Below are 20,953 nucleotides of genomic sequence, written 5' to 3' on the forward strand. Positions count from 1 at the left end.
TCAGTAGGGTCGCATGCCTATTGGCTTTTATTGTTTTGTCTTGAATTTAAGCATAGGCTTTTTTGCCGACTCATTTTTCTAAATGAACCAAACGCCGGAAGATAAGGAAAAAATATATATATTTTTCTCAAAAATGTTCTTTGCAAAACAAACCGAAGTATAGAAGCACTTTCCATATTATCTCCTTGACGTTATACATGCCCAATTACGTGAAGGATCATGAAATACCCTACAAGTTTCCATTTTTGCTAATTTCTGATGTTATAAATGGCTCTTACGGTTTTGTTTTAAGGTACCTGTTTGCTCTCTCGCTCATGTCTATGAATGCACGTGCCCTATTACTACTCTGAAATCAAAAGTGGAGCAAGCCTTAGATTACTGGCCAAGCAAGAGAAAGAGAGGCAGGTCCAGCCTCTATCCTGTTTAGGAAAAGGAGGAAGTATGCATGACATGACAATTGTCGACTCTAGTTTCTCAAAGGCAAATCCAATCCGTGAGTCCTAAGATTCTAAAGACGGTTTTGATTAGTTTTGTGTTGTGCAAACAAAGTGAAGGGCTCAATCTTAGAGCACTTTTCGGTTTTTCCAAGATAATGATGCACGAATTGAAAGCGTTCGCGTGTATCTGATACATGCATCGAATGACACACGGTTTCTTCGAGCTCTCCTAGGCTAGCTCGAACTCTTTTTGCAGACTGAGCCGAACTGCACACCACGAGCAAATGACCTCGGGAGGGCCCTTCGATGCTTAAGTCAATAAGCCCGAAATCGGAAAACGAAAGGAGATAATTTTGGGACAGCATCTGCTCAGAGAAGAGAGCCAAAGAAACGGAAAACGCAAGCTGACTCCCCAAGTGTGGTTTTGAGGAGCCTTTGTGGGAGATGCGCTCGATGGGCCTTGCGAGCACAAGAACGCATTATATTTGTGTCCATGAAAATGTCTAGACACAAAAATGGTTATCGCTCATGACAACATTTTTTACTAACTAATTATTTCAAGTGATACGAGAGATCGTTTTTAGAAAAATATTTCGCCAATGATTCATTTTTCGACGAAACAAATGGAGCTAAAGATAATGTACTATAATAGTTAAAATTTGTTCACATTCGAGCAGGTCGTGCCATGTAGGAATGGCCGGCATCCGTATTAACAATTTCTGGCTAAAATTGATTAGATGGATCATATTGGCAAAACGTCAAAAGGTTTAAGACTAAATTGATCAAAATGAACATAAGTGTTATCAATTATAAAAATATTTTTCATCGATTGATTATTTCAAGGCTATTCGTTTTTCGGTAAATAAGTTGAGCCTTAGGTTATACTTACATGACAAGTAATTTAATGTCCTTTTCTGGTCTTTCCACCGAACAAATCCGTGAGATTCATTTTCACCTTTTTCTTGAAAAATGCGAAGGATAGATTTCCTTATCCTACTCTTTCGACCATGCCTTCCACAGTAAATTACATTCTAAGGCTCTATTTTATTTCACGGCATATGAATGATTTGAAATATATTTTTCTAAAAATGATGGCTTGTTTTGCTTGAAATACTTAGTGAATAAAACACATTTACACTGTGGACAACAACTTATATCTCATTACTTCGTGCCCGATGATTTTCTTTTTTGTTCATTCATTTTTGTGAGTAATATAAGCGATCATTTTTAGAAAAATATTTTTCAAATTATTTATTTTTCTTAAAATAAACGGAGCCTAAAGTACGAACAAAATGATTGATTTCTGATTGGATTTCATGAGATCTTGCCTCCTATTGTAGTGTGTCCAACTCGAACATCATTATATAATAAAGCTTCTGATTGGATCATTTGAGATCTGGCCTTCCATGGTAATTACAGGATTGATCTATGATTGAAAAGATCCAGACAGTTTCTGGGGAAAGCAAAAGAGTTCATATACTTGCTGTTGTAATTAGATGCCAATTTACCTATACATTATTTGACAGCAAAAGAGGAAAACAAAAAGTACATTTTCTGACAGGAACATGCTTGTTTCGCGGATCGATGTGATGGCCGAAGTCTACCGCCTCTGGAAATTGAACACCTTGATGGAAATGGCGAAAATGAATGCGAAGAGCACCGTGAATCCTAGCATCACGGCGGCGATCACGCCCAGGAAATCGTGTCGGAAGCCAAAGTAATCTCTCACGTATTCTTCCACCGTGCCCCCCGTGTCGTCGAGCCTGGTCTTTACATCACCGAACTGAGAGACCACCAGTCCATACAGAGTCCAAGAAACCGGGCATGCCCAATAGTACCATCTCCACCAGATAGGCATCCTCTGTTAAATTAGGAAGTCATGAGGATGCTCACGAGTCAGGCATTACACAGCAGAAAACATCAAATTCGACAGGTTGCGATTAGAACTTACAGTCCTTGGCACAATGAATCCGGAAAAGAGGTTCCATATGGCGTAGAATGCGGAAGAGACGATGGAAGCGATGTGGTGATTCGGGGTCATCCCCACGGCCATCATACCATAGTACGTGAAATACAGCAATGAGAAGCACATGAAGAACAGATACCAGAAAAATTTCGCAACGGTCCATTCGAATCCAATCATAGCGTAAACTATGACACCGTATGATATGGCTTGCACGAGAACATAAGGAACTTCAATCAGAACCTACGAGATGAAAATGAATCACATAAGCAACTTTCCAATATTGATTCATGCATAACACTAGCTAGAATAAGCATGCTCGGAATCACTTCGAAGCAATTTTACCTGTGCTAAAGCGTATGGTAGGGCCGAGTACATCCCTGCAGCTCGCTCTCTATAGAAAACCGTCCTCTCCACTGCGACAACTGGCTGCACAGAAGACGCATTTTGGACCCCGAGGAAGACAACGGCCGCATACATAGATCCCATCGCATTGGTCAAATCTTGACTCTGGGTGCTGCGAACATAACATTCAGAAACACACGACTTCGAGAATGGATGAGGCAGAGATTGACATTCTAGGCAGAACTTACATTTTAGAGCCTAGGTCCCAGAACATAGTCCCGAACGTTAAGGCGATGAAGATAGTGAAGAGGAACCGAACGGCCGTATACGATGGATTCCGCCAGTAAGACCAATGTTGCTTCCATAAGCAAGCCATTAATTGGGTGAAAGTTGACTGGGAATACTTAGTTGGGAAATAGAGGTTCCTAGAATTTGGAGGAGGTATGCTCAACTCTTCAATCAAAGCCTTGTTTCTCCTGAAAATCAGGAAGAGGTGATTTCCCATCAACATTTTACGGGTCAATAGCAAGACTAAAAGTCGGAACTCAATATATCCTGTAGACCGACCTGTACAAATCTGAGTTTTTGTATAATTCGGAAAAATCGACGCCCGAGGCAAGTTCTTGTGCCGGGCTTGTAACTTCGAGCATCCAAGTTGCTGGATTGTAGCCGTCTTTGATTTTGCTAACTCCTTGGAATCCCTTCATTTTGAAGATACCTTGGTGATTCAAATAGCAAAAGGAAAATAAAATCGAAGCCAGATTATGTTCGGGAAACAGTCTGTACCTCAAAATACTCTATTAGATGAGAAGAATGACGACCCAGAGGACCGACATATATCTCTTGTCCCCCTCGTTTCATTAAGAAAAGCTGCAGAACAAGTGAAAATGCAATAGCTTCTAAGTTCGAGTGTGCTGCAAAGAGATTCTTCGCATTTTGAATGTGTTGAGATAACGCACCTCATCGAAAGCTTCGAATATATCAATGCTCGGTTGGTGAATTGTGCACACGACGGTTCTTCCTGTGTCCACTGTATTCCTAACTGTTCTCATGACAATAGCAGCAGCTCTTGCATCAAGCCCTGAGGTTGGTTCGTCCATGAAAATGATGGAGGGGTTTGCAACTAGTTCAACCGCAATGGTCAGCCTTTTGCGTTGCTCGGTGGATAGACCATTCACACCAGGTAAACCGACCAAGGCCTGTCTCAGAGGATTTAGCTCCACAAGCTCCATGACTTCCTCAACAAACAGCTACAACATTTTGTTTCCATTGAATTAGATTGATCCTCAATTAGACTAGAAAACCAACTAAGCAGCAAGCACTTCGACAATTTGTTTCGAGTTAAGAAGGCAATCCTGGTAGAGATATATTGTGGTGGTAGATGCAAACCTTTCTGGTTTGGTCGTCCACGCCAGGAGGCAAACGCAGCCATGCCGAGTAAAGTAAGGACTCGAAGACAGTAACATGAGGTGAATGGATGTCGTTTTGTTCACAATATCCGGAAATCCGAGCGAATGTATCTTGATTCTTTGGGTACCCAGAAATTGTTATGTTCCCCTGGATGTATCCTCCAGTTTTTCTTCCAGCCAACACATCCATCAGAGTAGTTTTACCAGCACCGCTAACGCCCATTAGAGCTGTAAGAACACCTGGCCTAAAAGCACCACTTACACCTTTCAAAAGCGCCAATTTATCCTCGAGAATGCCTTGATTCTTCATTTCCTGCAAGATAAATAACAAACTCTCAGTTATACTTTGGACGAACATTCGAGCTTTAACACTTATGATCTACTATGATGATATACCGAGAAAGGACTATCTTCAGACTTTTCATAGCCTAACACCATTTACCTGTGGCATGTCAACTGAATAAGTTATTTCATCGAAAGTAATTGAGTGCTGCTCAAACGGGAGCACCATTCCTCTTTTCCTATTGGCAGCAATGGCAGTCTCAGGCCGCATGTGTGTAGACCTGGATGACCTTCCTACATGACCCAAAAGAAAAGATAGGCAGAGAAGTAACACAGAGTCCCTGATGGACCAAAGCCTTTTGTTCACCCCTTTGAGGTCTCTACTACTGCTAAATGATGGACAATGAAAATAAACCATCAAGACATCATACCTGATCCCTTTTGTTGACTAGAGCCTTGAGATTGCAACTGAATTGATCCTCCAATTCTATTTACTCCCTCATCGCCCTCAGGATCATCTGATTTTACTGTCTGGGATTTGCCAAAGGCTGCATCATCAAATGAAGCTTGAGTAGGCAAGCTCTTGCGTGACAGAAACTTCGACAAGAAGAAAAGCGTAAGGCACTTACGGTTGAGAAGATCCAGAGCCACCGAAAACCCAAAGTTGAAGAGGATGACGAACCCAAACAATGCCCCAAGTCCTATCCAATACCAGTATGCTTCAGTAAAGAACCCGCGAGACTTCAAAACTTGAATTCCCAATGGTTCATTCGAACTTGAATTTGGGGCAATCTATTATAGGGAATAACATGAGGAATCGGTCAATCAGAGGTTTGTATGTATGAAAGGTCAAAATATTTTCATTAAGCAGTTAGATGACTTCACCTTATCCCAACTCGATCCTAAAAACTCATTAACGACTATCGCGTTCTGCCCATACATTAAAGGAGATATCCAGTAGCCCCAAATCCACCATTTCTTTACGTCCTCTACAATTCAAAGAAAACAGGATTAGGACTGTCTATGAAAAAGAAGCTACAAACAAATAAAGAAAGAGGTTGAACTCTAGTATTTGTGATACCTCGGGAAAGAACGACTCCGCCCAATGCAAAGAGAGCGAGCAAAGCAAACGACCCGAATGTGTTGGCGACGATCATGTTTCTCCCAAGTGCCGCAATCAATCGAAACAATCCAGAGGCCATCTGATTGACAAACACAAGCAACAGATACTGCTTGAACAACCTGTAACAGAACATAGACAGTTGAATGTGTCAACCAGGACAATGAGATTAGAATTTCCACCTTAGCACCAAAGAATGATCACAGCTCTTTCTTACCTTCCAACATTTGGATCGTATCCAATGACGAAGTAGGTGATGAACACCCAAACTGCAACCTCCACAAATGTGATAGGGATCTTTAGGATCCATGTTGGAAGAGCATATGCCCAGGCCGGAAAGAAGAGGAGGTCTCTTTGTTTGTAGAAACTTGGGAGCTTGGCTATGGTCATTGAAAGCTCTGCCATTCCATTGAACATGATCATAGTCACGGCGAAGAACAAGGCACCAATGTAAACTCCGCCATCAGTAATGGTGTCCCGATGCATCTTAGTCCGTAAGAATAGGGTCATCGCAATAATCGCCATCATTGTGAGCTAATAAAACGAGTCATGTCAGTTTAAATGCATCAGACAATTCATAGTTGAAGTGAACTTAACGAGAATGAAGTTGGTATTTACCTGACTGATCTTGAAGATGTAGACAAAGGAGTTCCTTTTCATGAGCAAGTACTCTCTTGAAATGCAAGCTTTTAGCAAATCCTTCATTCTGACACCAAATCTTTTGGTAGTCAAAGCGGCCGGGTGGTTCTTGCTCTTATCAAAAGATTTGGAAAGTTCATCTCCGAGTTTTCTTCCCACGTGAAATGACTGGAATGCCTCCGCAAATTCCCGAACCGTCACAAAAGCGTAAGGCTCGTCTTTGCGTGCCCAATACTGATGCTGATCTTTTCTTGATGTTACCTATCGAAAGGTAGAAAAGTACGTTATTGCAAGAGACTTCCTACTGAGAATATTTATTATATTCTAAAAGTTGCTGAAACATAATATTCATATTTTTACGTACTTCCTGCAAGAAATCGGCAACACCCTTTCTCCCAGGGCATTTGAATCCCATGGACTCGAAGAAATCTAGGACGAGTTCACGTGGGCCCTGGTACACGATCTGACCATCAGATATGAGAATTATGTCATCAAACAGATCGTAAGTCTCCGGAGCTGGCTGGAGGAGAGAGATAACGGCCGTTCCATCAAGAATGTGAATAAATTGTTTCAGGGTGTTGACTATCTGGTATGTCGTCGAGCTATCGAGCCCAGTAGATATCTCATCCATGAACAACACCTCGGCAGGCCCAACCAGCATCTCACCTAGAAATTACAGGTCAGAAAATTGAACATTTCCAGTTACTAAAAGTTTGATATGCTTCTAGTACTAACCTGTGGTCACACGCTTTCGTTGTCCTCCAGAAATACCCCTCACCATTTCATCTCCGACCATTGTATCAGCACATATTTCCAGACCTAAAATCTGTGGAGAGAACATATGCATTAAGGTTCTGCTATTTGTCGAGTGACTGCATGATTTTGTGGTGATTCTTGTCAAAGTTACCTTGAGGATATAATCAGTGACAACATTAGCCTCCTGACCTTCTGTTACTGCTGCCTGTGGAATTAGAACTATTGCATTAGAAAATCCAGACACCCACGTTGGTCTAAGAATTCAAAAACACAGTAACTGCTTGCTGGAGTCCGACTCAAAACCATTACTTTCTCATCAGTTTCTTCTTAGGGAATACTTAATTCATTTCCTTATTTACTTGGAAAAACGAAAAACAACTCTAAGCTCTTCTTGTTTAACTACCTTCATGAAGATATCAAGATCCGGGTCTGGTTTTATATTTGCTGCTTTCTCTCTTCTCGACAACTCTGACAACATATCTGCAAATGCCGCCAAAAGAATCAGCGTTTCTCATCCGAAAAGAAAAGAAAAATTCTAAGTCAAACTCAAATATGGCATCATAAAAAGAAGTATCAATTCAAATTCGCTAACCGTATCGTGATCCAACACCCTGACATCTTGCAGAGAAGGCCAAAGTTTCTCTAACTGTCATTTCTCCTATGTGAAGATCGTGTTGACTTATGTAAGCCGCAGTTCTTTGGGGCACAAACTCATTCAAGCCATGTCCGTTGTAAGTTACCCTTCCTGTGGTCTGAGGAACAATTTTCACTCTTTCAGTGTAGTTGGATGATATTTTGATGTATCATATAAAAGTTGAAAATCCACAAAAGAAGGGCTTAAATCAAATGAAAGGTGACTTGCATAAACCTTTAGTTCAGGATCGAGCTTGCCGGCCAAAGCTAACAGGAGTGTGCTCTTCCCGGAGCTAGGTGGACCCAAAAGCAAAGTCATCCTGCAATATTGTCCATCCAAATGAGAAGAACCTTGCCAGAAAAGAAAAGTAAAGCTAATTTTTCGTCCTTTCGATCAAGGGAAAGAGACAGAATCCAGATTCAGTTCAGTTCGATTTTTTTCTCATTGAAAGAAAGGAAATATACTAGTTCCAAAACGAATTTAAAGCCGTAATCCAATCAACATGTTGAAAACTTCTTTCCAACAAGAACGTGACAATTTCTAGTTGACAGCTTTGCATAATTACACGACATGGAATGCATTTATAGAACACAGCACCAAGCTTGGAGATGAAAACCAAATCACACGTGCTGGGATAAAACTAAGTTCAGTTCAATGCAATTTGGAGGCTTAAAGAACTGAGTTTTGAGTTGGTTTGATTTGCTCACCTGCCAGGTTTGATGATCCCACTGACATCCCGAAGGATATTCAAGTGCTTCTTTCTACTAGGAAGTATGTGCAGAAAATTGAACAAGCCCTTCAGGGGGGGAAAGAAACAAAAAGAGAAGCAAAGGTTAAACAAAGAAACCAATCAGAACACCCAAGCAATTTACATGAATATCATTTTAGGTGGTTGCTAGCTTACCTCTAGAATATTAGTGCAGAAATTAATGAAGGTGGGCAAAGCTCTGCTTCCTTCGTGAGCCTCTGCCTCCACGTTCAAATGCTCAAATCTGACTTCGATTGTAGCAACATTAATTCCAACTCTGCAACCAGATTCACCACAACCACAATTATTCAAATCCAAAAAGAAAAAAAATAACATCTTGAGAATACCGGGAAAACTTTCTCGGGAAAAAACAAAACAAAACATGAAAGAACAATTCCCACCATTCTGGACGAGAAAATTTTCACTAACAGGAGATGTTCTAACGTGATAAGGATTTTCCTTGGTAATATTTTCCTCTGGGAACCAAACAGACTCCACTGCCAAGAAACGTGGCAAATTTGGTGACCATTTTCTCTTTTCTCAGAAACCCCACAAACAGAGGTTCCAAAAACCAGAGCAAACAGAGACTGTACCTGTCAATGCGGTTCCTGAGCTTCCGCAAGAAGCCTTCATTGTCCTCAGTGACCCTCTCCAACAAATTCCTCCTCTCATGAAAACCCAGGTTGTGGATGTCGATCTCGTTAGCGCCGCCACCCTGCGAGACCGTCAGAACCCCTTTCCGGAGACGTTCGAAGGTGGGGAGCTTCTCGAGAGCAGCCCACCTCAGAGCTTCTTCGTCGTCCTCGTCGTGCGAAGACCTCGAGAACACGTCCATCCTCGTTGTGGGGTTCCTCCACATGCTGGAGCTGGTCGCGCGCAGGCTGTTGCCCGCGCTGTATATATCTCCTCCATCCATGGATGAGGGTGCCTGCTAAAGCGTTGCTCTTGCTCTGTTTTTCAAAGCACAAGAGGCAGAAGGAAGAAGAAGAGGAAGAGGTAGGTGACAGCGTTTTGTGCTCTGTTTACTGCTGATGTGCGCTTGAGCTTCGTGTATGAAAAGTTGCTCTTTTGGATCGAGCTCGTGAGCAAGAGAGAGAGACGTGAAAATGGAGTTTATATAGAGAGATTGTGCGTGTTACGCCCCACAGGGCGGCATCTGAATGGTTGACTTTAAATATTTTCCCGGGTTGGAAAAAAACAAAGAAGTTAAAAACTCATTTTTCTTTTAAATATTTATGCTAATTTCGATTGAAATTCTATATTTTCAATTTGTCTAATTAAATCCTTCGACTTTCGCATTTTATTCGCACCCCACTTTGCATGGTGCGATGGCCAAACTCAATTGGATTTGGTGTTGAAGGGACTTAATTAGAATATCCGTGAAAGTAGAACGTCTTGACCAGGCAAATTAAAAGTAAGGGAATTTAGTTAGAAAAAAAATGTGAGTATACGAACGAAAAGAAATATCTTTTTTTATTAAAAAAGGTCAAACAAATGATTGGGATCTTTGGGGTAACTGTAAAGTTATCTTCGTTAAATTATCCCATAAGATCGTATTTGGTTGTCTAGATTTCAAGTAAGGTGGGCTACAAAATTCAGAAACTTCGCTATTAATGAATGTAGTAACAGAGCTGATATTTTCATATTCTATCTCGTTACTTTTTAGGTAGAAACTACAATAGCAGCATAAATGCACAAATCAAAATAATAAAAATTTCTCACGATTCCCTGCTAAAGAAATCGAAATGCAATGGAGAAACTTGCAACAATAAATTCAGAATTATTGTATGATCCAAACTTTAAGAGCACGTTTAGTAATGTTTCGATTCTATGTTTATTCTGTTCTTTTTGTTCCCATGAACAAAAAAAGAATGGAAACTCATTTAGAAATCTAAATTGATTTGTTGTTCCCGGGAACTTTAAAAAGTAATATAGGAAAGTAGCTTCTTTGTTCCTAGGAATGAAATCAGAAATAATATCATTTTAGGAAAACAAGCTCACCGTAACTCAATGCCCATCTTTACTAACACGAGTTTGCTGTCGCCATCGCAGCTTGCCGGTCTGTGCTGCCTCCACCGACGTTTTTATAGTTAGATTGAAAAAATTTGGAGTAGAGATTTTTGGAGTCATACCAAACACATTATTTTTCTTTTTCTATTTCGAGAATAAGAATTTTGTTCAGTTACTAAATGTATTTTTCTGCTCAAAAACTATTCTCGAGAATAGAATTAGAAAAAATCATTGCTAGTTAGAAAATTTTCCCGGAAAGGAAATGTTGCCAAACACGCTCTAACTACCAAAAAGAGGTTGTCGTAGTCTTCCAAAGCCATAGAATTGACTATGACAAGAAATGTAAACAGGTTCCCGATACGATGAGATAAATCAACTAAAGAATGCCGGATTTAGTAAGAGAGAGAAAGTTTGATCATTCACATTCGCGATCTCAAAAAACATCTTGCTTCCACTCTTTCGCTGCTTTCATGAAGTTCGATGTGAATCGGAGTTTTACGAAGGAGAAGGAGTTTCAATTTTCTGGCTGCTTTCTAAAGCTTCGACGTGAATCAAAGAGTTACGGAAGAAAATGAGCTTCGACTCTCTCGTCATTATCGTGATGCCTCAACGTGAATAAGAGAGTTACAGGGAGTCGTGAAATTTCAATGTGAATCAGGAGTTACAAGAGAGAAAAAGAGAGGGTAGAGTCCTTCAAAAAAATAACGTTTAAACTACGGACAATTAAAAGGTATGAAAGAAAATGGAAAAGAAAAATATATTGGCGGGGCAATAAGAAACTCTTCTTCCCTGAAAGTCCAATTCCAAAACGAAAAATATTCATTCTTATTTATCCCTGTCAATGAGATTGGAAATGGTTGACATATCCAAAATTTTCTTGACGAGTGTAGACAAAAGTAAGTTTTGCCAACGTTGGCACGACGTTGTCGTTTCGTTGTAATAGCACTAGTGCTCCTTTTCCCGTTTCAAACTTTGAAAATAAAGAAACGACTATTTCAACTGGCTCACTTGTCAAAGGCTGGTAAGATTCTGTCTTTCGAAGTCTTCTCAAATGACTACTATGTATTCTAGATCACAGATATGCTGAGAAGTATATGTGAGAATATGCATCTCAATATCTTCATGTCACTCTGAATTTTCAGTTTTCAAGTCATGACAAAAGTCAAATTTCCAATGGTCCAGCCGAAAAAAGGCAATAACACACACATGCATACACGGCTCTATTTGTTTCTCGAAAAATGAACGATTTTGAAAGTATTTTCGTAAAAATAATTTCGTATTTCGCTTGAAATAGTTAGTCGATGAAAAATGTTTTCATCGTTGATAACAAATTATGTGTAATCATCTTCACAGATGATGGAAATATTTTTCGTTCATTTATCTCTGTGAGCGATATAGACGACCATTTTTCAGAAAAACAAGTTTCGAAACATTAGCTTTCCGCGAAACAAACGCACCATAAAGATATGAATTCCCAAAACACTTGAACTGATTGATCAAAACTCAGGTTGAATTGAACCTGCGAGATTTGTAAGACGTATTTCTGTACGCATGTTTTGTTAAAGATAATACTACTTTCTTCTTTACGGAAGAATTTTCTGCGAAATCTTACGTCTCGTGTTTTAGAGATGATTTGCATCTTCGTGTCTGACCAGGTCGCAAATGTCATTTTCGCGTCCTCTAATGTGTTCAACACTTTTACAATTCGTGACTACCTTCAATTAGTGTCCACCAACCAAGTATTACAAAAGTTTCTAGAAAAGTTCAAGCTGTTCTCGCAACTATGCTGTTATAGAAAATAATTTGGACTGAAAGAAGCACAACAAAGATCGTATTTTATGCAGTTGACAATAAGAAAATTAAACTTAATAACTACTAAAGCTATGTTTGTTTCGTGAAAAATAAATGATTTGAAAAATATTTCCTTAAAATTGATCACTTATTCCATTTAAAATAGTGAATCAATAAAAAAAAATATTTTCATCATCAATAACAATTTATAATTAAATATTTAAAATATCTTTTGTTCATATATTATGTAAGCAATTTTCGCGATCATTTTTATGAAAATATTTTTTAAATCATTCATTTTCTACAAAATAAACAGAGCTTTTGATAAGCAAAATGGCGCCAGAGACACAAACGTAGGATGCCTATGTAATGAAATTGCAATTAACAACTTAGTATTAGGAGTTCTGCCCCTCTTAATTTTCCAGAAAGCAACACATGCAAATTAGCCAGACAGGATAGCGCCACGTGGCGAGGAAGGTTCTGTGTTGCCAAAACGTCATGCGTGTCGTCATCTGCAAGGTCCAATGGGCAACGGTGCCGAACGTGATGCCTATCGTCATCTGCAAAGATTCTATGCATGGGGTCGCCGCGCTTCTCCGGAGGGAAGAAGCAACAATAAAGAACGAGAAGAAAAGTCTTGATCTGAATCGGCTGCACCAAGCCTTTTAATCTTCTCAACATGTGAAAACGCATTTTGGTCAAGAACAGGAACACTTGCTCGCCCGGGAATTCAAAATAACTCAGAGACAAGACCGCGGTTGTTGGCTTAGCTGGTAAGGATCGGACACTTTGAGCCGATCATATGTTTCGGTTCGATTCTCGCCGCTTGCGATCTTTCTAGTTAATAAGCGAGATGCAAGGGCATGCCCTTATCTTGAAATTTGAGTAATCTCGCTTCCGCCTAAAACGTTTTTGTTATAAGGAAAAACAAACAACTCGAACGATAATTATGACTTATGAGTTATGAAGCATGCCAAGAGATAATGAATTGGACATAAGGACGCTAGAAATGTCAAGAGTGGTGCACGACAATGGTGACACCTAAATTTTAAATTCCCATTAGGCATATATTGCATAGAAAAATTAGGGACCGCTTCTGGGGTCCCAACAAAAATACTTAATTTGTATGTTGCATTCATTGTATTTAACTGTTGCGGCATTCATTGCATATTAATCGGACGGGAGGCAGATTGTTCCGAACTCAATCATCGAATTCGGCCCAAGTCCATTGCATATTATGCTAGCCGAAAATGGTAGGAAGTTCTAACCTCGAGCTTAGGCAATTGGGGTTGGAATTGAAAGTTTTAAGCCTAACTGATCTCATTAGATCGTCAGAGTCCTTAATATAGCCGAAATCTAGCCATTTACGTGAGAATTAGACCTACATGATTCAATATAAATTACACATTCTGTCTCGCAATTCATGGAGGCAGACATGGAGAGAGGACGTCGAGAAAAGCCACAGAAATTTCTCCAATTTCCTTGGGGTCACGTGCTTCACGTTCAGCTAATTTTCATTTGGTGGGTGGGTTGATGCCACGAAGCCTCGACAATTCCAACACGATTCCATTTGCATCAAACACGCCCCGAAGCCAGCAAAATCAGCATCTCCGTGGGTCCAGCAGGGTCTTAAATGTTGAGCTACCACGGCGACTTCCTACTTCTTGGCCGACCCACGAGCAGCACAGCGGTGGCCGTCCAGCAAGGTCTCAAATCATTCCCATTAGATCAATTCTCGAATTTAAAACAAATCGCGCAACATCCAATTTAACTGCATCCACTTTTCACATCTGGATTGATTTGATGTGGATTGTTATTTGTGGAATGTTTGATCCCACGTTCTCAAATTTCTAAAGGACCCTGCCCGTAGATGAATTCCCTCATAGATTGCGACTGCATGTCGGTCTAGATAGCTTTGCATGTCATTCTAATATAGAATCGTTTAGATAATCTTTGCATGTTGGAAAGATTTCTAGAATAGTTTAGACAAAAATTGAATTCTAGGTTAGAATATGCATGTATAGAACAGATTACTATACCCAAAACAGTCTATCTAATAGGTTAGGGTTTAGGTCAATTTTAAGCCCTAAAATGTATAAGAAAATTATTATTGTCATGGTTTATTTTGGGTCATAATTAATTTCCGAAATCACAAAAAAAAAAATGTCATCCATGCCATGTCATCATGCACTACATGTCACATTTATCATGTCATTTAGAATTGCATGTTTAGTTTAATTAATTCATCATGTACATTGCATGTTAGGATTAATTTTACTAAATTGCATGCGATTAGGTTAGTCATGTAGTTTAGTTTCACTCAATGCATTCTTAGGATATCTTGCATTTATATATGTCGTTGCATTTAGATTAGAATCCATGCATTGAATATAGATTAGATTTTCATTAAAAAGTGAAACCTAGTCGATGTGGACGTGCTTAGCAGAGATGATGTTCAAAATGAAGTAAATAGGTCGGCCTTGTCCCACACTCTCCTTGTCACTTGCTCGTGTTGCTCGGTCAATGTCACTCGTCGTCGCTCGCACTCAGTAAGATGAATTTTTCTCTTTATGCCACTCCATTGGAGGGGAAATTACGGCTCGTAAGGGAAAATTTAGGGCTCGTAGGGGAAAAATTGGGGTTGGGAGGGTAAAATTGGGGATGTTCTACTTTGTTGAGACGAATTTGAGCCATTGCTAAGGTTCCTGTCATCTATTTGCAAGTTTGAGTTGCTAATTTTGGGGGTAAACCGAAATAAGACGTGAATTTGAATTCAATGGCCGGTTAGGATTGGAAATTGAGGGTTGTCTTCCAATTGAGTGATTTAGGGTTCTTATTTGAGGCAAATGCATTTAACATTATCGTTTATACTTTAGATGCTGACTAGACCATTCGGTGAGCAATGTCGGCTTAAGATATTAATAAACAAAATCTCCATCTACTTCTAACTGAAAATCACATCACCATATTTTCCTCTTTTCAAAAACTCATGGCCCATCACCATCCCTCTATTCTCACCAGGCTTGTCGAAATTTCCGAACGGCGAAGGGCTCGCCTTGCCGAGCTCAGCCGAGCGCATGCAAATGCGAGGAGAACAGCCTAGAGGTACCCGGAATGTGATATCTGTCTCAGAGTTGTTGCTGAAGCAGAAAGAATCGTGCTCCAAGTCGAAGCTGGAGAAGCTTACTCTTCTCGAGGGTACATCAACAGATTCAGATTAGTCGTCCATAGTGTGGCCGAGATAACAGCACTAATTGAGTCGTTGGAAGGAGTTCCACCGCCCTATCTGCTTTCTGGGCGTGTAATTTGTTATTCATTTTTTCAATTTTTGTGCAGGAACACAGACGCCCTTCCGAACGGGAACGTGGAGGGATGACATTGAAGGAGGCACAGATTAGTAAGCCTGGAAAAAAAGTTGGTTTCTTCAAAAAATTTCCTTTTCTATTCACTCGTGCGGCTCCTTCGACAAAAAGCTGTCGTGCGACCATAAGAAAGGTTTGATGAATAATTCCTAAAGCCTTCGGAAATAATGCAAAAATATGATTTATCTATTCGTTCCCACATCAGTTCGGAGAATCTTGATGTGGCAACTATATTGAGTGTGAACCATACCACAAAAATCTCGGAATACTTTCAACACTTCACTCTTAGAGGTCAACAAATAAAACCAAATGGTACGAGACTTATCATCAATAAAAGTAACAAAATATTTGAAGTCATGACGTAAATCCTTAGGAGCATTACCCCAAACATCATAATATACTAATTCAACTACTTCATGTGAAACATGTGAGCTAGAAGTAAAAGGCAGTTTATGCTGCTTAGAATAATGACAAGTTTCACAATTACTTGAATCAAGAGAATTCAGAATTCAAACTATGCAACACATTATCTGACGAGTGGCCCATGCGCAAATGCTAGAGTTGCGAAATAGCCTCCTTATTCTTCCTTGCAACCGAAGCCTTACTCGGAAAATCAACCACATAGAGACCTTGCTAACAATGGCCTTCACTAGTTGTCTTCCCTGTGAGTCTATCCTGGAACACTACCTTTTGATGGGAAAAAATAACATTGCAATCCAATTCTTCGGTAAGTTTATTGATAGATAACAAATTTGAAGATAAAGCTGGCACAAATAACACATCACAAGCACAAGAAAATAAATTGACAGTGCCCTGTCCTTTAATTGAAACTTGAGTTCCATTGGCCACAATAATCGGAGCATAAGAACTCTCATCAACGACACAAAAATTAGATAGTCCATAAGAAGTGTTGCACATATGGCCGGTAGTACCGTAATCAACAATAAAAGAATTTTTTGGAGACAGAGCCATAAGAGCTAGGGAATTACTAGATTGAGCCGGATTGCTAAAATCAGAAACAAAAGATGTTGTGCCACCGGCTTGGATAAGATGCTATAGTTGAAGAGCAATTTTATTCAAAGAAGCTTGGAAGTCGGATGTTGATCCTTGAGTATGAGCTGCAATCTTGGTATCCCCCCCCTTTATCCTTATAAGGGCGAAGATGATGACACGGTTAACAACAATGGTCCTTAGAGTGACCATCCTTATCACAATGATCACAATAAAATTTATTATTGCGACGTTTGCCTTTGCCTTTGCCAAAACCAGAGCAATTATTTTTAGTACCAAAACCAGAGCAACTCTCATCAAAACTAGAGCGATTACTTTTAACAGCATGGGAGGAAATTGTTGGAAATATGGGACAAATTGAAGGGTGGATGAATGAAAAATTGATGCTCAAAGAACACCCTTGAGTTGGAAGTGGGAAGTGGAAAAACACTAGTCCCACATTGAAAAGAAAGAAGGCTTTAGAGTGCTTTATAGATAGTTACCCTCCTTTTGAGTGGTAACTGTCACAACACAAGTACTATGCCTCGCGTACGGGCGTAGGGGGTGCAAATCCCAGGCCCCGACGGAGGCCCAACGAGCTGAAACTTGGGCGTGAGCGCACGACCTGCGTACACGAGTGCAAGACCGAGAGGTGGGCCTCACGAAAAGCCCAATTTTGCCTTCGGTTACCGAAATCGATATTATAACGACAATTAATTTTATAATGGCAGATTTAATCAGCTGTTATAATTCATTAGCATGTTAATGTTGAAACGGCTGCTGAATTGATTTCGTTGTTACACAATAACGGCAGATTTAATTGGCCGTTATAATTCAATTTTTGAAACGCCCCCCGTTGACCCTAGAAGTAGGTGGCTTCCCATCCAAAATTTTTTACTCGTCTGAAAATCCTCTCACTCTTTTTCCATTCTTGGCATTTGCATTGTTTTCGATAGTGTTCGGTTCCGCTTTGTTCGGGTTCGCCGAAAGCCTTGGAGTGTTGTGCTTGCTTCTTCGCCGCCAACCGTTGTATCCTGGGAGACAGACGTTCACGAAACCTCGAGAACGTACTAGAGGGGACAAATCTGTTTTAAGGAAACCGTGTCAAACACAGGCCTCGGTATTATTTGTATCGATTCCATTTCTTTTCAATATTGTTATTGCAATTCGATTTTTGTTCGGATCTGTGATGGTACTAGTCTAATTTCAATTTTAATACAATTGTCAATTTGTATATTGTTCACGACATTTATACTATAGCCATATTGAATTTTGCTACAATCTTAAAACATATTCGTACTTGAAATTCAAATGGCTACTGGAAACGAAGTTGTTGATGTGCCTGCCGACAACATCAACCAAAGTACTGTCTCCGCCTTGCCTGTCCAATTGCCTGGATCATCCTCTGCCCCGCCTGTGGTTTTCGTCCACCATGGTGAGAAACCCGAAAAGTTCAACGGATCGAACTTTAAAAGGTGGCAGCAAAAGATGCTGTTTTACTTAACAACCTTGAATCTTGCGAGATTCTTGACCGAGAAAGCTCATAAGCTATCCGAGGGACAAACAGATAAGCAAGCCTTCAACGCCGTTGAGGCCTGGAAGCACTCTGATTTCCTATGTATGAACTATGTCATGAACGGTTTACATGACTCATTGTACAATGTCTATTGTGCAATAAAAACAGCAAAGGAGTTATGGGAATCCTTGGACCGGAAATATAAAACAGAGGATGCTGGAGCAAAGAAATTTGTTGTCGGTCGATTCCTTGATTATAAGATGGTGGATTCTAAGACTGTGATCAGTCAAGTGCAAGAAATTCAAGTGATCTTGCATGAGACTCAGGCTGAAGGCATGATCTTGAGTGAAACCTTCCAAGTAGCTTCTATTATTGAGAAGCTACCTCCTGGGTGGAAGGATTTCAAGAACTACCTCAAGCACAAGAGAAAGGAAATGAACCTAGAGGAGCTGATTGTTAGACTTCGAATCGAAGAAGACAACAGAGGTTCTAAACGCAAAAGGTTCAATCCTACTATGGCTAAAGCGAATGTTGTGGAGCACGGGCATGGCCCCAAGAACAAGAAGATTGCCAAGCCAAAGTTGGGACCAAAAGGAGGAGTTTCCAAGAACAAGTTTCAAGGAAAATGCTTCAACTGTGGCAAGATGGGTCATAGATCTGTGGATTGTAGATTTCCAAAGAAGAAGAGTTATGAGACAAATATGGTGAATGACATTGCTCAAGACGTGTAAGATATAAACCTCTCTGCAATGGTTTCTGAAGTGAACTTGGTTGGGTCCAATCGGAAGGAATGGTGGATTGACACCGGTGCCACTAGGGACGTATGCTCCAATAAGGACCCGTTCACAACTCTCGAACCAATTATTGGGGAGAAAATTTTCATGGGAAACTCTACCTCTTTTGCTGTCGAAGGCCAAGGGAAGGTACCGCTGAAGACGACATCCGGAAAAGAGCCGATTCTGAATAATGTCCTATATGTGCCGGAAATTCGAAAGAACCTGGTCTCCGGGTCTCTGTTGAACAAGCATGGATTTCGTATGGTGTTCGAGTCAGACAAAGTTAGTTTGTCTAAATCCGGAATGTATGTGGGGAAGGGATATGTATCCGATGGGTTTTTTAAGCTCAATGTAATGACAATTATCAATAAAGATAATAAGTCTTTCGTTTATTTGCTTGAGTCTTCCAATTTATGGCATGGTAGACTAGGACACATTAATTATGATACATTGCGTAGATTAATTAACTTGGAACATATACCCTCATTCCAAATTGATTTAAAACATAAATGTGAAATTTGTGTTGAGGCAAAATTATCCAGATCATCGTTTCAAACAATTGAAAGAAACACCGAACCCCTTGAATTAATTCATAGTGATGTTTGCGATTTGAAATTCATGCAAGCAAGAGGTGGTAATAAATACTTTATTACTTTTATCGATGATAGCACGAAATACTGCTATGTGTATTTGCTTAAAAGCAAAGATGAAGCCTTAGAGAAATTTGTTCTCTATAAGAATGAAGTTGAAAATCAACTTAACAAGAAAATTAAAAGATTGAGAAGTGATAGAGGTGGTGAGTATGAAGTACCAATTGGTGAATTCTGTGCACAACACGGAATTACACATGAAGTAACCGCGCCCTACTCACCTCAATCAAATGGTGTTGCTGAATGTAAAAATCGCACATTGAAAGAAATGATGAATGCGTTATTACCGAGTTCAGGTTTACCTTAAAATATGTGGGGTGAAGCTATTTTTGTCAAGCAATTACCTTTTAAATAAGGTACCTCAAAAGAAAGAGGATAAAACCCCTTATGAGCTATAGCAAGGTAGGAGACCATCCTACAAATACTTACAAGTGTGGGGGTGTCTTGCAAAAGTGGCTGTTCCAACACCAAAGAAAATAAAGATATGTCCTAAAACGGTGGGCAGTATTTTTATAGGCTATGCACATAACGGTAATGCATATCGATTTCTTGTACATGAATCGAAAATTCCAGATATACACAAGAATACGATCATGGAATCTAGGAATGCATCATTCTTTGAAGATGTATTTCCTTGCAAATCCAATGATGGATCAAGTTCGTCTAAACGAACGAATGAAACTATGAATGGAAAAAGTCATGATTCGGATCATGAACTAGAACCCAGATGTAGCAAAAGAGCGAGAGTGGAAAAATCATTTGGAAATGATTTTCTAACTTATTTGTTAGAAGATGAACCATTAAACTATGCGTAAGCTGCGAATTCTTCCGAGGGACCTCTATGGAAAGAAGCTATAAAAAGTGAAGTTGATTCTATTTTGCGGAATCATACTTGGGAGCTAGTGGATCTTCCTCCTGGTTGTAAACCTTTAGGATCTAAATGGATCTTTAAAAGGAAAATGAAACCAGAAGGCTCCATTGATAAGTATAAAGCCGGACTTGTAATCAAAGGGTATGCATAACGAGATGGCTTAGATTACTTTGATACTTATTCTCCAGTGACGAGAATAAACTCCATCGGGATGATACTTGCAATTGCAGCATTGCGAAATCTAGAAGTATATCAAATGGATGTAAAAACAGCTTTCCTAAATGGTGATTTGGATGAAGAAATCTACATGGAACAACCTCGGGGTTTTACGGTTCCAGGGCAAGAAATGAAAGTCCGTAAATTGGTGAAATCATTGTATGGCCTAAAACAAGCGCCAAAGTAGTGGTATGAAAAGTTTGATTATGCAATGATTACCAATGGATTTAAGATCAATGAATGTGATAAATGTGTCTACATTAAAGAGACGGAAAATGGCTATGTCATTTTGTGTCTTTATGTAGATGACATACTCATTGTTGGTAGCGATGACAAAACGATCAAATCTACCAAGAATATGTTGAATTCAAGATTTGACATGAAAGATATGGGACTTGTTGATGTGATTTTAGGAATTAAAATCACAAGAACGTCAAA

At 39.7% G+C, this 20,953-nt stretch overlaps 1 protein-coding gene across 1 annotated transcript; it reads right to left on the reverse strand.

Moving 5' to 3' along the window:
* Positions 1-1,893: 1,893 nt before the first annotated feature.
* On the reverse strand, positions 1,894-9,430 carry LOC115751313 (pleiotropic drug resistance protein 1-like). The gene is made up of 24 exons (XM_030689168.2): positions 8,927-9,430; positions 8,490-8,610; positions 8,293-8,381; positions 7,820-7,904; positions 7,544-7,703; positions 7,355-7,431; positions 7,103-7,156; positions 6,931-7,021; positions 6,560-6,861; positions 6,175-6,456; positions 5,774-6,090; positions 5,518-5,678; positions 5,322-5,425; positions 5,066-5,228; positions 4,868-4,984; positions 4,597-4,730; positions 4,135-4,467; positions 3,705-3,995; positions 3,532-3,615; positions 3,313-3,446; positions 2,994-3,221; positions 2,746-2,917; positions 2,389-2,643; positions 1,894-2,298 (listed from the first exon to the last, which is right to left on the reverse strand). The coding sequence occupies exons 1-24, from the start codon at positions 9,247-9,249 to the stop codon at positions 2,038-2,040; spliced, it is 4,338 nt and encodes a 1,445-aa protein (XP_030545028.1). The 5' UTR covers positions 9,250-9,430; the 3' UTR covers positions 1,894-2,037.
* Between the last annotated feature and the right edge of the window lie 11,523 nt (positions 9,431-20,953).

This window comes from Rhodamnia argentea, chromosome 1, assembly GCF_020921035.1.
Source record: "Rhodamnia argentea isolate NSW1041297 chromosome 1, ASM2092103v1, whole genome shotgun sequence".
NCBI lineage: Eukaryota > Viridiplantae > Streptophyta > Magnoliopsida > Myrtales > Myrtaceae > Rhodamnia > Rhodamnia argentea.